The 19,380-nt window shown below is 51.7% G+C and overlaps 1 protein-coding gene across 2 annotated transcripts in view; it reads left to right on the forward strand.

The window, feature by feature from the left end:
- The first annotated feature begins 330 nt into the window (after positions 1 to 330).
- Positions 331 to 19,380, forward strand: part of Mfhas1 (multifunctional ROCO family signaling regulator 1) — a 71,236-nt gene continuing 52,186 nt past the window's right edge. For both annotated transcript variants that reach the window (XR_007208528.1, XM_048330503.1), the window contains exon 1: positions 331 to 3,373. Coding sequence is in view for 1 of the 2 variants with exons in the window: in XM_048330503.1 (XP_048186460.1) it covers positions 409 to 3,373 (2,965 nt within the window). In the remaining variant the exon portion in view is untranslated. The remainder of the gene's footprint in view (positions 3,374 to 19,380) is intronic.

Genomic DNA, 19,380 nt, shown 5'->3' on the forward strand with positions numbered 1-19,380 from the left:
GCGCCGCCCTCCCCGCGCCGGAGCCCGCGGAGGCCTCCACGCTGCCGGCCACGGGGCCGCGGCTGCGCGGGTAGCGGGGCCGCAGGCGGGCGGAGCCGGAGCGGCGGCGGGCGGAGGAGGAGCCGGCATCCCCGGCGGCGGGCGGCGGCCCCGGAGCGCCGCGCCCATGGCCCGGGCGCGCGGCGGAGGCGAGCGGCCCCGCACGCCGGCCCCAGCCGCCCCCCAGCCGCGGGCGCCCGGCGGCCGGCTGCGCTAGGACCCCGCCCCGGGGGAGGCGGAGCGGAGCGGCGGGCGCGGCGGGCGCGGGAGCCGGGAGCCGGGAGCCGGGCGCGGGGCCGGGGCGCGGCCGGGCATGCAGCCGGGGGCCCGCGCGCCCGCGTGAGGGGGTCGCGCCCGGGGGCCCCCGCCATGGCCGGCCAGGACCGCGGCGACCTGAAGACGGCGAGGCTGTGGCGCGACGCCGCCCTGCGCGCCCGGAAGCTGCGGAGCAACCTGCGGCAGCTCACGCTGAGCGTGGCCGGGGCCGAGCGGCCCGAGCCGGCCGGCGCCCCGCGGCGGCTCGTGCTGCCCGCCGACGTCGGGGACATCGAGGTGCTGAACCTGGGCAACAACGGCCTGGAGGAGGTGCCCGACGGGCTGGGCTCGGCCCTGGGCAGCCTGCGCGTGCTGGTCCTGCGCCGCAACCGCTTCGTGCGGCTGCCCCCGGCGGTGGCCGAGCTGGGCCGCCACCTCACCGAGCTGGACGTGAGCCACAACCGGCTGGCCGCCCTGGGCGCCGAGGCGGTGGGCGCCCTGCGCGAGCTGCGCAAGCTCAACCTGAGCCACAACCAGCTGCCCGCGCTGCCCGCCCAGCTGGGCGCCCTGCCGCACCTGGAGGAGCTGGACGTGAGCTTCAACCGCCTGGCGCACCTGCCCGACTCCCTGGCGGGCCTGGGCCGCCTGCGCGCCCTCGACGTGGACCACAACCAGCTCACCGCCTTCCCCCCGCAGCTGCTGCAGCTGGCCGCCCTGGAGGAGCTGGACGTGTCCAGCAACCGCCTGCGGGGCCTGCCCGACGCCATCGGCCGCCTGCGCGGCCTCAAGATCCTGTGGCTGAGCGCGGCCGAGCTGGGCGCCCTGCCCGACGGCTTCTGCGAGCTGGCCAGCCTGGAGAGCCTCATGCTGGACAACAACGGGCTGCAGGCCCTGCCCGCCCGCTTCAGCCGCCTGCAGAGGCTCAAGATGCTCAACCTCTCCTCCAACCTCCTGGCCGAGTTCCCGGCCGCGCTGCTGCCCCTGGCCGGCCTGGAGGAGCTCTACCTGAGCCGCAACCGCCTCACCTCGGTGCCGCCGCTCATCTCCGGCCTCGGCCGGCTGCTCACCCTGTGGCTGGACAACAACCGCCTGCGCTACCTGCCGGACTCCATCGTGGAGCTGACCGGCCTGGAGGAGCTGGCGCTGCAGGGCAACCAGATCGCCGTGCTGCCCGACCGCTTCGGCCAGCTCTCGCGGGTGGGGCTGTGGAAGATCAAGGACAACCCCCTGATCCAGCCGCCCTACGAGGTCTGCATGAAGGGCATCCCCTACATCGCCGCCTACCAGCAGGAGCTGGCGCACTCGCGGCCCGCCGTGCGGCCCCGCCTCAAGCTGCTGCTCCTGGGCCAGAAGGCGGCGGGGAAGACGGCGCTGCGCCGCTGCCTGACGGAGCCGGGGCCCGAGGGGGGCGCGGGGGGCGCCCCCGCCCCGTCCCCCGCCGCCGCCCCCGCGAGCAAGGGCATCGAGGTGACCAGCTGGACGGCCGACGCCCCCCGCGGGCTGCGCTTCGTGGTGTACGACCTGGCCGGGGACGAGAGCTACGAGGTGATCCAGCCCTTCTTCCTGTCCCCCGGCGCGCTGAACGTGCTGGTGGTGAACCTGGCGGCCTACGAGCCGCGCCGCTTCCCCGCGGCCGTGGGCTCCTTCCTGCGGCGCGTCGGGGCGCGGGTGCCGCGCGCCGTGGTGTGCATCGTGGGCACGCACGCCGACCTGTGCGGCGAGCGCGAGCTGGAGGAGAAGTGCCTGGACATCCACCGGCAGATCGCGCTGCAGGAGCAGCGGGACGCGCAGGGCCTGGGCCGCCTGGCGCGCCGCGTGGACGAGGCCCTGGCCCGCGACCCCGAGCTGCGCGCCGCCAGCCCGCACGCCGCCTACTGCGGCGTCTCCGACAAGAACCTGCGCCGCCGCCGCGCCCACTTCCAGTACCTGCTGCACCACCGGCTGCAGATCCTCTCCCCGGTGCTGCCCGTCAGCTGCCGCGACCCCCGCCAGCTGCAGCGCCTGCGCCGCAAGCTGCTGGCCGTGGCCGAGCACCGCGAGATCTTCCCGAACCTGCACCGCGTGCTGCCGCGCTCCTGGCAGGTGCTGGAGGAGCTGCACTTCCAGCCGCCGCAGGCGCGGCGCCTGTGGCTGAGCTGGTGGGACTCGGCGCGCCTCGGGCTGCAGGCCGGCCTCACCGAGGACCGGCTCCAGAGCGCCCTCTCCTACCTGCACGAGAGCGGCAAGCTGCTCTACTTCGAGGACAGCCCGGCCCTCAAGGAGCACGTCTTCCACAACCTCGCCCGCCTCATCGACATCCTCAACGTCTTCTTCCAGAGGGACGCCGCCCTGCTGCTGCGGAAGCTGCTCCAGGGGGCCCGCGGGGAGGGCCCGGGGGCGGACCGCGACGACGACGACGACCGCGCGCCCCCCGCCGCCGCCGCCCAGCTGCACCACTACGTCGAGGGCTTCCTGCGGCACGGGCTCCTGCCGGCCCACGTCATCCGGCTGCTGCTCAAGCCGCACGTCGAGGCCCAGCAGGACCTGCAGCTGCTGCTGGGGCTGCTGGAGAAGATGGGCCTGTGCTACTGCCTCAACAAGCCCAAGGGCAAGCCCCCCAACGGCCCCGCGACGGCCTGGTACAAGTTCCCCAGCTACGTGCAGAACGAGGTGCCCCACGCCGAGGCCTGGATCCACGGGACCAACCTGGCCGGCGGGCCGTCCTTTGGGGCTGAGCAGTTGCAGATCGAATACAGCTTCCCCTTCACCTTCCCACCCGGGCTGTTCGCGCGCTACAGCGTCCAGATCAACAGCCACGTGGTGCACCGGTCCGACGGGAAGTTCCAGATCTTTGCCTACCGGGGGAAGGTCCCCGTGGTGGTGAGTTACAGACCCGCCAAGGGGGTCCTGCAGCCCGACACCCTCTCCATCGCCAGCCACGCGTCCCTACCCAACATATGGACCGCCTGGCAGGCCATCACCCCCTTGGTGGAGGAACTGAACGTCCTGCTGCAGGAGTGGCCGGGACTGCACTACACCGTGCACATCCTCTGTTCTAAGTGCCTTAAGAGAGGGTCGCCCAATCCACACGCCTTCCCCGGTAAGTGCAGGCCCAGGGGCTTTGCTTCTGCTGGGGGTGGGGGTGGGGGTGCTTCAGGTTGCTTTTCTGAGACGTTTATACCTCACTGGGCAAAAGAAGAAGAAAAAAAAAGGTTTACTTCACAGCTTCTCCACCCCCCCCCCCCAGCTGCTCCCCCTGTCCCCCCACGGCTCTTCAAGGTAAATAGAGAGGTTTGCAGACAAGCCAGTGCAAACAGTACCTAAGCAATATGAAATCAATACACGCTGCGCACGCGTCATCCTCTCCTCATAGGAAGCCCAAACCAGAACATGTTCGGTTCTTTTCCCCCTTCCCAGTTCTGCCACACGTTTGTGCCAGGCCGATTTCAGGTGGTTGAATCACTCGCTGAGCCTTGGTTTTTGTGTTGGTGTTTGTTTTATTTTGCTGGTGGAAAGAAGTCGGACTTGTAAGTGTCTTTGGCCATCTTCTTTTGTTTAAACTTGGATTGTAATCATCAAGTGGGCTGGGGCTTTGTTTTCCTAAGAAATTCCAGAGAAGGAAATGTGGTGTAATTGAGGGTGTGATGGATGCATAAAGACAGACATTTCAGACGAAGGCATGACTAAATCCTGAGAGTTTTGTTTGAGCCCGCACACTCCGCGGCACCAGAAAGAGAGAGATGACTGAAGTCTCAGAGGGGAGTCTGGGGGGGGGGTATGTGGGCATTTCCCGGCAATTTTAAGCTTTAGCTTAAGATTTATTTCTTGGGAAATGTTAAGAGAGGAGGCTTTCTGGCAGTGGTTTCTAAGAGTCTGACTCTTGTCAGACACTGACAAGAACCTCCTAGTAAATGTTTTCCGACAGATTTTTTTCCTTCCTCTTTTGGCAGGTGGGAGAATTCCAGGACTAGTTGTCTAAGACATTTTTAAAGACTTTTTTTTTTTTCCTTTTAGAGCAATATTAAGTTTGCAGCAGCGAAACTGACACAGAGTCTGGAGGTTTTCTGCGTGCTCTCCTGCTCTCATTCATGCTGATCTGTCGCATTCTCCGCACCTTGCACCGTTTGTTCCGATGCATAACCATGTTGTTATTGCCCAGAGCTTGTCGTTTATGTTAGAGTTCACTCTGTGTTGTGTATTCTGTGTGTTTGGAAAAATGAGTAACGATCAGTATCACTGTAGTGTCATATGTGGTATGACACTACTTTACCGTCCTAATTCACTATACTCCACCAATTTATTCCTCTTTCCCCAGCCCTAGCAACTGCTGATCTTTTTTAATGTCTCCATAGTGTGTTTTTTTCTGGGGTCTTGAGGGGCTTGGTTCATGAGTCTCAAACAGAGGTCTCAAACATCTGGGAACTGTCTATTTCCACAGACAGTTGTAATATTGTAGTAATATTACAGTTATTACAAAAATCCTATGTACAAACCCTACACGTCAGTCTCCCATCCCCAGAGTAGTAAGGGTGATGAAATGGAAGACTGAAGAATGCCATTCTGATCTTTGTCCTGGCCGGAGTGCCAACAAGAATGCACCTCCTTGTAATATCAGAAAGGTCCAGCTCTCAATATTTCCGAAGGTAGCCTCTTTCCGCTGCCCTAGATCTTCAGCTTGAAAAGAAGACACCATATTCAGTTACCAGTCAACTGAGCCATCCTTTCTGTGTGATCGCCTGGTATCTCGTCACTGTCTGTCACTTAGTAAGCTCTAGTTTATCTTATATTGGCCATTGTATTTTCTTCATGGAAGAAAGTAAAATGCTTTTTTGTGTTACTAAGTTAGGTAAAGTGCTTGCATATATAAAGTGTTTTCATAAAGGGCAGTTTCTTGAGGGAGCTCCCTAAAACCAGCTGTTAATCGAGAGAGGGTGCAATAATAAAGTATTGTTATTAACAAAGGAACGTGCATAGGTTGTTGAACAAGTGAAGATTTGTGTATAGGAACTACAAAAACTTAGAAGTAAATAATGAGGCTGGAATTTTTTTTTCCTAACCTCATTTTTATTTTTTAATAGTCATCAATTCCACAAATAAACTTGATGTGAGATATAGAAACAATCCTCTCCTCTGGTTATTGTCCTGCCTATTTGCCTTTTATTATTGATTAATTTTGGTGCCATTGACTGGGCCTTGAACTCAGGCGCTGGGCTTTGTCCCTTCGCTTTTCACTCAAAGCTGGTGTTCTACTGCTTGGCACCCAGCTTCCCTTCTGGCCTTTTGGTGGTTAATGTAAAGTAAGAGTCTCATAGAGTGTCCTTTGTAGACTGGCTTTCAGTAGTGCTCTTCAGATCTCAGCTTCCTGAGTGGCTAAGATCACAGATGTGAACCACCAGCAAGCACCCGGGTCTTATTTGCTTTTTAAATGAGCATTGTGAGAAACAAAAAAAGATGGTGAACAATTGTGTGAAAACTTCTATGTGGAACAGAAATGAATCGTCAGTTAAAAAATAAGACAGGCTTTGTATGTATTACCGTTTTTATTTGTTTAAGATTGTGGTGTTTTTCCCCCCTTGGACTCACAAAGGACTCAGAATTGTTCATGCTTCCAAACATTATGAAGACGAGGGAGAATCTAGTGGATGATATCCTCATTTGCTTGTAACTGTTATAGTTCTGAGAGATTTAGTAAGAGCTAAAATGATTAAAGCTTGAAGAGCGTATAGAAACAATGATCACTGAATATTCAGTTCCTTAGCCATCCATTACAGTGCGCTTACCAAGTCCCTAGATAACTAAAAACATACTTGAATTCAACAGAAACCTTTAAATCCATGGATACCTTTGGTATCTTTGGTTGTTGTAGTTGTTGGTTGTGGGGCTTGAACTCTGGGCCTGGGTGCTGTCTCTGAGTTCTTCAGCTCAAGGCTAGCACTCTACCGTAACCCGAGCCACAGGGCCACTTCCAGTTTTCTGGTGGATAATTGAAGGTGAGAGTCTCACCGCCTTTCCTGCCTGGGCTGGCTTAGAACCATAATCCTCGGGTCTCAGCCTCCTGAGTAGCTAGGATTGCAGGCGGGAGCCCCCAGTGCCCGGTTTACCTTTGGTAATTTTATGAAGTATTTTTGCCTTTGAGAAAGCTAGTTAGTCAGTTTTTCCCACTTAAAATGTCATATTCTGTATGTAAGCTGTCACAGTTTCACGTAGAATGTTGAAAAAAAAAATGGACTTGCAGTGTTGTCATCCTTGAAACATCACAATCACTATCTGACTTAAACCTGAAGTGAATTAGTGTTTCTGAAACTTTTGTGATGAGGAACCCTGTTTTGGCTCTGACCTGCATTTATGTGGTGCATGAGGGGTGTGTAGTGCTGGCTTTCTCCTATTATAATTTTGGGAACATAACTTACTGGGAAATCCTTATCCAGAAGCCATTAGCAAATATTGGCCAAGAGAAGACCTGTTTATCTTACTTAATTAAGACAGCTGGGTTGATTGACAGGCGATTAGGAAACGGAAAGGAAATCTTGAAGAACGCTTAGAACATTGTATGTTACTATGAAAGTGGCTACCTGCTTTTTGTACTGAGTTCTGCTGGTTAGTCCAGCATGTTCTTTCCTTCTTGTCTTCTTTTTTTTTTTTGTCCAATCCTGGGGCTTGACCTCTGGATGTTATCCTTGAGCTTCTTTTGCTGCAGGCGACATTCTGCCACTCGAGCCACAGTGCCACTCCTGGCTTTTTTGAGTAGTTAATTGGAGATACGACGCTCACAGACTTGCCTGCCCGGGCTGGCTTTGAACTGTGATCCTCAGATCTCAGTCTCCCGGCATTTTTGTTTGTTTTAAAGTAGCACTGAGATTACAAGTGCCCTACCATTTGAGCCATACCTCCAACTCTGCTTTCTGCTGGTTATTATGGAAATAGAGTCTCCCTAGCTTTTCTATCCATGCTGGTGTGGACCGTCTGTCCTCCAGATCTCAGACTCCTGCGTAATTAGGGTTATAGGCATGAGTCAGTGGTGCCCAGCCCTTCCTACTTGCTTTCTGCTTTTTCCTTGGCGGGGTGTTCTTACCCCAGCAGCACATTCTTCCTGTGCAATATCATTTTGTGTTCCTATTCTATCTTCCCAATATGACATCTAAACCAAAAACAGTCACGTCCAATTCCTGAGGTTGGAGGAGGACTTGGTGGCTATTGCTTTGAGATTCCGTTTCAGTAACCACAGGACGGCTGTGCGTTTTTAAGTTGGAGGAGCCTGCCTTGGTGAGTCCAACTTGCAAAGGGCATTTGGAAGCATAATGAGAAAGCAGCTCAAATCAGCTGACCACATGAGTTGTAAGGTTATTTCTCTCCTTCACTCCGTACTAGACATGCCCTTCCGTATCTTCCCCCAAGTGCCTTTTGCCCCCTTGGAGTCTTGCGCCTGGTGTGGAACTGTCCGAGAACAGTCGAGGTATTTTGCTAGTAGGTCACAGTCTCTCTCTGAATAGATTGGCCACGTCCTCTAAGCAGACGGACAAACATGCCTGAGGCTTTGCAGTGTCTGGGAGTCCTGAGATGCCTTCTGCATGACTGGCCTTCGTGAGGAATATCTCTTCCACGTCGTTACTCTCGCACTGCGTCCCAGGTTCTGGTAGCCCTGTGAGCAGAGGTTGTCTGTCTGCTCCTCTCGCTGGCTTTCCCTGCTTGCCCTTTGTGTGGGAGTTGCTGGTCTTGTCCTTCAATGAGACCTTCATTCTGATCGTTGGAGCAGAGCGTAATCCTTGCCTTATTATAGCCACGTTTTAGAATTACTGGAAGTTGAACATGACCTACTTGTTTGGATTGAATCAGTCATTGTTTTTAATTTCCCAAAGGTTATTCAATATCTTTTTAGTTTAGCTTTATTAACATTGAGGCCCGTTGGCTTTAATTTCTATAAACAGACCTCTTTGAACTCCTTTGGAGTTTGTTTTATATAAAAGTAAAAAGCTTCGTCATGCAGTGGAAGAAACAAATCCTGACTGGAATAGAATTTAAAGACTGGGAAGGCCCTGTGAATATTATCTTAAGTCACTAGGTGACTTCTCTTTTGACCCTGACTGTCCTGGAATATAGACTCAAGTTCATCCCTGCATGATTTAGAGTTTCCTAAGAAAGTTTTTTTTTTTTAAATTTGTTAACACTTTTTTTCTTTTTGGTCATAGTTTGTCTGTTCCCTTCACTTCCAAGTGGGAACTCTTGCCTATTTTAATTCTTACTCATTTACTTCATCTTTACACAGAAAACATGTAAAGGGTGCACTTGGCTTGGTTGTTTGGTGTGCGGGTAAGAGAAGCGTTTGGGAAATAAATGTCTCCCACTGTATCTGGGAGGAAGTGAGGGGCTTTGGCCTTTTACTTTTAGAAAGGCTGTTAGGAAAGTGAAGTTTTCAGACTGCTTTCTCCATCTTTTCTTAGCTTCCTGGGTCTGACCATCCATGTATTAAGTGTTAGGTTTTTAAAGTAGGTAACCGGTAAAGGAGAACGCCACGCGGTATTCAGGCAGGAGAGAACGTTTATTACCGAACTGCTGGCCTGTGGCCAAGATGATCCATGGCCGGAGAGAAGGAAGAGAGAGAGAGAGAGAGACCCCCACCCAGCCCTGCTTTATTTAGGGCAGGGGCAAGGGGTGTGGCCAGGTGGATTAGGAGGTGACCTCAGGGAAAGGGGAGGTAACTGCCTCCAGGTCTGCTGGTTACCCAGGTAACTGGGTGGAGACTTAATGAGGTGGGGGCATCTGCATGTAGCCCTCAGGGAGAGGACCTAACATTAAGCATGCTTTGACTTTTGCTTTTTGCAATCTGCTAGGCAAGTGGTAGCCTTGCCTTTGCCTTCTACGTCTCCTACAGTCTGGTGTTCCTGTGCCCTGGGTAGAGAGTTGTTTTGTGTGTGCAGTCTCTGGAAATACACTAGGTAGGGTCTGCCTGGAGCAAGCCATACCAGGTCCCAGGTCTTCTTGGCTCAGCTTTGTGATTGCAAAACTGGTTTCTGGGTGGTGTGACTTGACTTTCCTTGGGCCTGCTGCTTGGGGGCTGCTCTAGCCCTAATGAAAGCGCTGCCCCTCGGGCCCCCCTGTGATTGACAGGCACCTCAGACAGCCAGAGAGTCTACACATCCTCGTGTGTAAGGCCGAGTGGTTCACCTGCCAGCCATCCGCTCTGCTCTGCGTTCTGATGCTCTGTGCATTGGCAGAGCACTCTGGGCGGGCCCCTGACACCGGAGAGCGGGCGCTCAGTGCCCAAGGGGTATTTTGAAAGACCTCTAGGAATTCCAGGGTTCTTAATTCCCGGCAAGTGGAGTCAGGGCCTCACACTTGGTAGACGAAAGCCCTACGACGTGAGCCCCATCCTCAGCTCCGTTTGGCTTCAGGGTTTCGTGCTAACGTTGGACCTTCATGCTTCCTGTTCCTGAGTGGGCAGGACTACCACTGCAAGCTGCTGTCCTTTAGTGACATGGCTGTGATTTTCTTTCCGTGCGATTCTTTTTGTTGTCTTTATCTCCTGACTTGAGAGGGTAGACAAAGGGCAGGCTTCGTAGGACATCAAGGGGAATTGAGTGCAGGAGCTGGTTGCTGAAACTTCTGTCCCCCAACATAACGTTTACTCCCTAAGGAATCGATCACGCTTCCTCCCAAAGCCAACTGTTGAATGCTTCCTTCTTTCTGGCCAAGTCCCGTCACACCGACCTGTCTGAAAGGGAGAGGATGGATGAGTTGGAGCACGAAGATGTGGTCAAGAAGGAAAATGTTACTGCTGGGTTGTACCAGTGGTGGTGGAGCTTTCCAGAAGCTAGATCCTGGGATGCGCTCGTGGAACACCACAGTGTCACGCCAATGGATTTCACAGAGAAAGGCTTGCTGGCTGCAGAGATAGTCACAGTTCTGCGCTCACTCAACGTGGCTAACAATTCCCAGACGTTACTGCCAGCAGGGCTGACTTGTTTGTGGAGATGAAAAAAAAAAACAACACATTTTTTTGGAGTTATTTGTGTTTTGGGCACAAAGTGCTTGAAAACGTTTTCTCGTTTTTCCTTCCTCGGTGTCACCTCCCAGCTGAAAATCCTGGGGCGTGGCTTCTTAACGAGTGAATTAGCGGAAAGCTTCGGCTGCGTTTCCCCTTGCCTTCGCGGTGCCTTTGCAGAATGCAAAGAATGCATAAAGGTGCGGGCGATGGGGTGGGGGTTGGGGGGAGACCGGATGGGTAGGGGGGCCGGGGGGAGTACCCCGCGTCTGTGGGTGATGGATTGAACCTTGTGAGCCTGGAGGCTGCGTCCTGTGCCCCTGGGAAAGCGTCCTTCCTCTTGACCCACACTCCCGGGACGCGGGTGGTTCCGGCTCTTTGCTTCCTGTTCACAGGTCTGTGCAGAAGGGCACTTGGGAGAAGCATGGAGGGCGTGTGGCAGGAGAGGGGGCAGTTTGGTGAATGCCATTCTGCTTTTGGGGGGGTCTGCTGAATGCGTCCCGTGGAGGCATCTTGCTCTGGTTTTGTACTGGGGCTGGGACCCAGACTGGGTACTCACTCTCCCTGGGGTTTTTTTGGTTTTGTTTGTTTTTAACGTAGGGCTGCCTGTTAGTTTTTTCATTCACGGCTGGCACTCTACCACTTGAGCCATACCTCCACTTCTGGCTTTTTTTGCTGGTTAACCGGAGAAAAGAGTCTTACGGACTTTCCTACCCAGGCTGGCCTTGAACCTCAGTCTTCAGATCGCAGCCCCCTGATCAGTTAGGCTTATAGACGTGAGTGACTGGCACCTGGCTGCTCCCTTTTCTTTTGGAGGTGGTGGTGGTGCTATAGTTTACACTCAGGGCCTTCTGCTCTCACTTGGACCTTCTTGCTCATGGCTGGTTCTCTACTTGAGCCACTCCTTCAGTCAGCACTTTGATGTTGTTTTGGAGACGGGGTCTCTTAGACTTTGCTGCCCAGGCTGGCTTCAAAACTCCATCTTTCGTATCTTAGCCTCCCTGAGTAGCTAGGACTTTAGATAGGAGCCCAGTTCATGAATAATCCTTTTTTTTTTTTTTTTGCCAGTCTTGAGGCTTGAACTCGGGGCCTGAGCACTGTCCCTGGCTTCTTTTTGCTCAAGGCTAGCACTCTGCCACTTGAGCCACAGCATCACTTCTGTTTTTTTCTATATATGTGGTGCTGAGGAATCAAACCCAGGGCTTCATGTATACGAGGCAAGCACTAGGCCATATTCCCAGCCCTGAATCATCCTTCTTGAAGGAATTAAAAACCTCCTGTTTCAGAATCTTGACCTTGCTTAGGCATTTATGGCTTTGCTCCCATTTTGGAAGTGTTGAAGTCATCCGTCATTTCCAAATACCAAAAGCTATGTAAACACTGACTGTACAGGCATCACAGATCAAATTGCATGCCGTCATAGTATAAATATATGTCTGGTACTTATAGGTTTCTTTGTTGAGAGATGCTTTCTTGTTATTAGACTATTAAATGTTGAGAGAATTAAAGAGTTACATTTCTTAGATCCTCCCCACTCCCAGAATGAAGAGTATGCCATTAACCTTCTATTGGTTCCATGCTAGACTAGTTGTAGGGTTGGAGGTGCTAGCAATAGTCTTCGTTCCCCTTCTCACTTTCTTGCCCCCTTCTCTCTTTCCAGTTCTGAGAGTTGAACTCAGAGACCTGAGTGTACTAGGCAAGCACTCTCCCACTTGAATTACATCCCCAGTCCTTTCACTGTTGGTTTGTGTTCTAGATGAAATCTCATACTTTTGCCCAGATAGACCTGGGACCCCAATTCTCCTACCTCTACCTTCTGTGTAACTGGGATTACAGGTATGGACCAAGATACTTGGCCTCATCTTTCCTCCTTCTTCTCTCTTCCTCCCTTTTTCTTTCTTTCCTTCCTCCTTCCTTCCTCCCTCTTCTCTCCCTCCCTCCTTTTCTCCCTTCCTTCCCTTTAGGAAAAGAGGGCATTTTAAAAAAAAGGTAATAGAAAAGGAAAATGTAAATCAGGAAAACATATCTCTTGGTGCTGTTGTTGGACTTGCCAACTTTACTATTGCTTCAATCCGATTCTTAGTTTTCATTCCATAGAAGTTGCTGGTTGCAGTTGCCGCCCTGCCAGTCTTTCTAAGGGTTTCTGTAGGTTGTGGACACCATGAGGCTGCTTGATAGTGTGACGTTTTCACCCTGGCCGCCAGAGTGTGAAGTGCGTTATGTGGGTGAACTCACTGGGTCCCTGCAGCAACTCCGTGGAATGAATAGGTGTGACATAGGTGTGACTACCTTCGTTTTCATTTTCAGGTGAAGCTGAGCTTTGGAAGGTAAGTGAGAGCACGCTGGGATTTTTTTTCTTGGCTTTTTCTTTTTCCTGGACACTTCCGAGTCCCCCATCTCAAGTTAGATTGGACGCAGCTTTGTGACGAGCCAACACTCTTCAGTCCTGTTCCCTTCCCCGCCGCACGGTTGGAGGCGAGGCCCGCAGGGCGGGAGAGCTCCGTGGAGGTCAGGGCCGGCTGGGGGGCCCAGGTGAGGCGTGTGTGGCCAGAGGGCTTGGAGAGGACGGGAAAGGCCTTCCCGTAGCCCAACGCCAGAGGATGTTTCCAGGTGACCACGCACAGGAGCCAGCCTTAGAATGGGGGACACCGAGTGGGCCTCGGGATGGATGTTCCCCAAATAAGGAGAGACTCTCTATTTACATCGTCCACGGACTGCGGTCCTTTGGCTGTGCCCCTGCTTGTCCTAAGCTGGAGTCTTGGGGGCACTGACCCCGTAGGGCCTTTGCTGGTGGGCAAGGCTCCGCAGAGCACTTGGAAGAGATGGAGCTGGAAGAAGGTGTTTCCAGGGTCAAAATCAAGTGATGGTGGGCAGGCAGGAGGGACAGCTGCTCTGTAGCTTTGCCCTTAAGTGTGCCAGTGGCCACCTCCTCCATGTCTGGGCACTGGGAGTAAAGTGGAACGATGGTTATTCTATTTTCTTTCTTTTTTTTTTCTGTCGATCATGGGGCTTGAGCTCAGCCTGGGTGCTGTCCTGGAACCCTTTGCGCTGTATCACTTTGAGTCGTGGAGCCACGTCCGATTTCTGGTGGTTCATTGGAGCTAAGTCTCATGAACTTTTCTGCCCGGGCTGGCTTTGAGCCGTGATCTTCAGATCTCGGCCTCCTGAGTAGCTGGGATTACAGGTGTGAAGCACTGGTGCCTGACAAATGACGGTTATTGTATCAGCCAGATGGCTCCGTAAGCTTTAGGACCTGCATGGGGTTTTCCTTGCCCTAGATCTTACCAGGTGGATTTGGATCTAACACAATTAGCATTTTCCTGCGGGTGGTTTCTTCTGCTACCTTTCAGCTTTCTTTCATGACCTTGGAAGACTAACTGAAAATCCCATTTTTACTCATGTTACACTACTCGTACACTTTATTTTCTGAATTTTATTTGTTTGGACACAACTTACTACTCTAAGGTGCTGGTTTCTGGGATCTTTCCCAGTACAGGATGACTGTAAATTAACATTGGATCCTGCCTGTTCTTCGTGTATTCTGACTTAAAAGGGGTTTTTGTTTGCGCGTGCGTGCGCACGCACTCTGGTGCAGGCATCCGGTATTGGGGCTTGAACTCAGGGCCTGGGTGCTGTCACTTCGTTGTTTTTTTTTTTTGCTTAAAGCTAGTATTTACCACTTGAGCCACAGCTTCCCTTCTGGCTTTTGCTTTATCCAGAGATAAGAGTCTCATGGCTGTTCCCACCCCTGTTGGCTTTGAACCGTGATCTTCACGGCTCAACCTCCTGGTTGGCTCTGCCTGGCCCTGCATTTTGAAGTGTGGAGCATTGTCATGTGGGGCCAGGAGGTGGGCTGTTGGAAATTCCGGCCGTGGACACTTGTCTGTGGGTGTTGGGGAGTCCTAACGTTTCCTGTGGTGTGGGTTTGGAAACGGGGTTGGTACAGGCAAAATGCTTTTACAGTGATGCTCGACACAGACAAAGCCACTCAGCTTAGCTGCTCTTTTGTGACCATTTCTTCAGCAGGCCCCCAAATCTGGAACTTGTACCAGGAAATTTGACATACTTGTGGGAAAACTCTTCTTTGTTTCATAGCATAGATAAGGTACAGTGTGAACACCTTCTGCACTTTTAAAGGTACATTCCCCTCCCCCCACCTTTAGCAAAACATAAATGTTTGAGCGGTAGAGGGAAAAATTAATCATAGCTAGTTGTAATGTGACCATTAAACATGTTTTGCTCTATTTCTTTCATGTCCCTCCTCCCTCAGCTTCAGTTTTTAAAATATATACTCATTGTATTAATAATTTAAATATTGATTTTTTTTAAAGAAAAATCTAGGCTATTTTAAATATAGTTTGAGGGCATGGGTGCTTACACAGTAAGTATAAACGATTGCCTAATAGTACATCTCAGTGATTTTTATCTTTGTTTAACCTTATATTAGCTTGACTTAACTATCTGGACACTCCAGTTGTTGTTTTTGTTGCAATTCTGTGATGACTGTAATTTCTTCATAAAAGCTCTCTCTTAATTAGCTCGTCCCCTCCAAAGTGAGTTGTTGAGTCGTAAGCAAGGTATGCCATTAAGTCCCCATGCCGCCCACGAGGCGGCACTTGAAGGGTGGCTGGTGGCACAAGCCGCCCACTCCAGATGCTGAACGGGGCTCACTGGACCTTCTCCTTACAGATGCGCAAGAGCCACTGCTCCATTCATGGAGTGGAAGGCCTCATCAGTGATGGAGAATGTTCTCTCTGCGTGTGTGTGTGTGTGTGTGTGTGTGTGTGTGTGTGGTGTGCCTAGTTGTGGCACTTCTCTGAGTTCTCTGATGGCTTGTGGCATCAACTTGGTGGTTTGCAATTTGTAAAAGCTAAGTTTCGTCCGTTTTCATTCACTCTTTATACATGAGAGAGAATCCTTCGCCTCTGCGTCCAAGGCATTTTTCTAGCTTGGGTGCCTGTTCGATTGCTTAAAGAGCTTAACGTTTTGGAGTTTGAAATTTCATTCACTAGTGTGACGGCGCCCTTTGTGATTCTTCTTGAGCTGAAACCAATCCATAACTATTGTTGTTCTAGATAGAGAGCGGTAACAGGAACGTGTATTTGCGCGTATTTTATTATTGTCTGTTAATTATTATTGTGAAGGTGACTGATGTACAGAGGGCTTACAGTTACATAGCTCATGTCATGAGTACGTTTTTGAACAGCGCCACCTCTTCCTTTGTTTTTTCCTAGTTTTTCCCTCCTGATCACCACCCCCCGCAAGTTGTGTAGTTCATTTTCAACGTGTGTCTAGTATCGCTGCTGCATTTGTTTACCCTTTGTCCCACCATTTCTGTGCTCCTTTTACCCAAACGTTCACACAAGACAAAAGTTACAGAAAGCTGCACATAGCTATTGAGCCTTTGAGATCCTCTCCTAAGAATATCCTTCATTGGTCTCACGGTTGCACATATTTTAATGTGAAAGACATCATGCTATGTTCCAGTTCTGCATTTGGAATTTGGTTACTTAAAAGTATAATTTGCAGGCACTGAGTGTTGCCTATCTAACAAGCACAAGTCCTGAGTTTAAATCCCAGTGCCACCAAAAGAGAATAAAAGTATATACATACATATACGTCCTTCTGTCGGAATAGTTGTAAACCTATCGCCTTTATATAAAGTACACACGTATTACATATGTAATGCATAGCTTATAACATTCTAACAGTGGTTAGCCATACCAGTCATGCCAGTATGGATAAACCTTTGATCTAGATTGTTGATAGGTTTTCAGTTACTAAAATTGTCTACTTCCCAGAGCACTTAGAAATACTCGAGTTTTTTTCTTCTTCTCTCAAGATTAGTAGTCTCTGTGCTCTGCACCCTCCAGGTGCAATAAAGCAAAAGACAACCCTCTGAATCAGAATGATGGGACAGGAAAGCAGCTTGGGAACAGATGAATACTTCATTTCATTATTTAAAACAAAGGTAATGTTTTCAGCTGCTTTTTGTGATGCATATTGGCATATCATTGTCTTTGATGTGATTATGCATTTTCTAGCTTAATTCATCCCTTATCACACGATGCGGTGTTTAGACAGCGATAATTATGCATCTTACATGTTTACAGATAAATAGATCCTTGATCAAAATAAGGCTGTGATAGTAGCTAATGCTATGCAGTGTCAATGTAAGAAATCGGTGCAAATAATTAGACCTTGTCTTGCTGACTCCAAACATTGTTCCTGCCTTTCCACCCAAATGCTGTCTACGTGGGAATCGTGTGTGCTGATGCTTATTTTTTTTTTCTCATGATTAACTTCTGCAGCTCTGCACGATTGTGTTTTTCAACCTAAGCCCAGGACTCAGGCCCCGGGTGCACATCTAAGAGATTATCCACACTGTTTTTCTTGGTTCGTAATAAATCAGGAATGAGTTTAATCAGAAAAAATAGTACAGTTCCTTTTATGGTTAAAGATATTTACTGGCATATTCAGTTGGAAGCGAATGAAGTCACCAGTCAGTGTGTGAAGAGCCGGAGATGCTTGCAGGGCGAAGCGCCCGGTCAGTCGGGACTGTGTGGCGGAAGGGCAGATCCCTGAGCATGGAATTTAAAACTGTATTCACGGGGATTCTCCTAACTCATGGTGTGCCTTTGACTCAGGAGGGTTGTTGGCTCATGAATTGCATGGGAAACACTAAGAATAGATATGTGAATTTTCCAAAAGAACATTGTGATGCCAAAAACAGCTCACGCATCTCGAGAGCCGGGCTTTTTAGGCCCAGAAACAACAGCAGCAGCAACAACAGCAGCAGCAACGACAACAACGGTGATGAGATGCAGAGTCCTGTAGCTCGCACCTGTTCCCTTCCCAACGCTGGCCCCAGGTGGCTTTTCAGTGGCAGCTCTGCCTGCTTGCCCCCTTCATCCTCCTGAGATGTCTTGCAGCCTCTCCTGGCCGGAGCAGGTGTTCCTTTGAATGTGTTGCTGTTACGAAGCCTGCGCAGCGATGCATGCATCTTCCTTCTCTGCAGAAAGACACAACGTGCGTGCTCTCCGCTTCTCCCCGGTTCCGACATTGTTTCCATTCCCTTCCTTGGTGCAGGGGAAGCTCAAGTCCGTTGGCTTCTCTGGTAGGACATTGCAGGAATGTGGTCTGGGGCCCAGGGGCCTGGCGTTACAGCAGCCAGGCGGCTTACCTGCAGCCCGTCAGTCTCCCCAGGACCTGCTTCTTGAACCCCACTGGTGTGTGGGAGCCTCGTGTCTGTCACGTGCTCCAGCATCCGTCGCCCGTGCACACAGCAGGGCCGGTGGCGGCTTGATGCGCACCGGAGCTGCTGAGAATCTTCTCACTCGGCCACAAAAAGCCAGGTGACTGGTCTCCAGGTGTTCAGCCTGCAAGGAGCAATAGTGGGGGGCGCACTCAGGCCGGGCTGCCCCCCTTTTCTTCCACGGTCCATAAACCCTCTGATAGATGGTGCCATTTGTGATTCAGGACACGTTTATCCCCGGGGTGATCTCTGCCGAGCTCATAACCCACTGGAAATGAGGAGGCAGAATCGGGAATTAGAATGGGGTCCATTGTTGTTTGTGAGGAAAGAGTCTCCATTCTTTGGCTGTAGACGGATGTTTGCTTTTGAGGCTCCGGTGGCGTCTCAGTGTCTTTGTTCATGTCCATGTACCCGCACAGGCTCCCTGGCCTCCGCGGACTACAGAAGCAAGGGCTTTCAGCTCGTTTTATAATGCTTTCAGTCCAGGTGTGTGTTCCTCCGACGAGAGATGATTTCACGTTTCCCCTTCCGCTTCCCGCCCCCTCCCTCCTCCCGTGTAGCTCGTTTCTGTAAAGATGGAAACGTGTGTCCGGCTAGCTGCAGCCAGAGATGAGAATTGTCATTTACTCTTCTTGCTCTGTGGAAAACCTGCACCAGAGACTGACAGCCTGAGCCCTTTGTCTTTGGATGAAGTCAAAGGCCGTGGGTCAGGGAGCATGCGTGGACAGCCAGTCATCTTCCCCGAGCCTCAGTTTCTTCATCTGTAAATGCAGATACATAATCCTCGCCGTCCCTAAGCATCCTGCCCCTGCGGTTTCTCTCTCCTTAGAGGTGATAAGGATCAAATCAAATAATGAACATCAAGACACCAGCATTGTGTTTCCCAAGTAGTAAGTGCTCAGTAGATGGCAGTTCAGATGATCACCATCCCGGTTCATAGATGAGGAACACTGAGGCCGAGAGCCAGTTAACGTGGGCACGCCGTTGAGTCAGAGCCCAGACTGTCCTCAGGAACCGACGGTCTTCCGCTGCCACCTCATCCTGCTCCTCGGGAAAATCAGAGCTGACGCCTGTCAGAAGTGGGTGGTGATTTGAATTAAGCATAGCGTGACAGGTACAAGGAAGCACGGGGCGTTGGGCTTGGTGGACCGGGCTGAGGAGGCCGTCCAGCTGGAGCCAGGTCGGGGGTGGTGGGGGGGGGGGACGGATGGGAGCAGTCCAGAGGAAAGCTTGGGGACTTTCCGGAAGGCACCAGGGCCCCTGGAATGGGTGCTTGGCAGGGCTTGGGGATGGCCTAAATGACTGGGAGCCCAGCTCTTCAGAAACCAGGATCTAGCCTGTCTAAATACTAAATGCTTTTCTCTTAACCAACGAGAATTCTTTTTTTGGCCAGTCCTGGGGCTTGGACTCAGGGCCTGAGCACTGTCCCTGGCTTCCTTTGCTCAAGGCTAGCACTCTGCCACTTGAACCACAGCGCCACTTCTGGCCATTTTCTATATATGTGGTGCTGGGGAATTGAACCCAGGGCCTCATGTATACGAGGCAAGCACTCTTGCCACTAGGCCATATCCCCAGCCCGAGAATTCTTGACAGCTCTACATCAGCTAAGGTAGAACCTGATGCTTTTTTTTTTTTTTGTCCTCAAGGATGAGAAGGAAATATCAGAGTTAAATGGGGGGGGGGGGGAGGGTATTTTATTGGCTATCTTAGGGCAGCAATGTGAAAGATGGATTGGAATGGAGTTGAGGGGCCACTTGAGGTCATTTTAATAAGTGATAAAGGCCCTGGTCAGGTCCTTGGAGACCGAGGAAGCAGTACCAGACACTAATGAGGTAGTGTCCCCCGTCTCTCCCCTGGCTCCTTGATATTGGCA

The sequence above is a fragment of the Perognathus longimembris genome, chromosome 21 (genome assembly GCF_023159225.1).
Source record: "Perognathus longimembris pacificus isolate PPM17 chromosome 21, ASM2315922v1, whole genome shotgun sequence".
Classification (NCBI taxonomy): domain Eukaryota; kingdom Metazoa; phylum Chordata; class Mammalia; order Rodentia; family Heteromyidae; genus Perognathus; species Perognathus longimembris.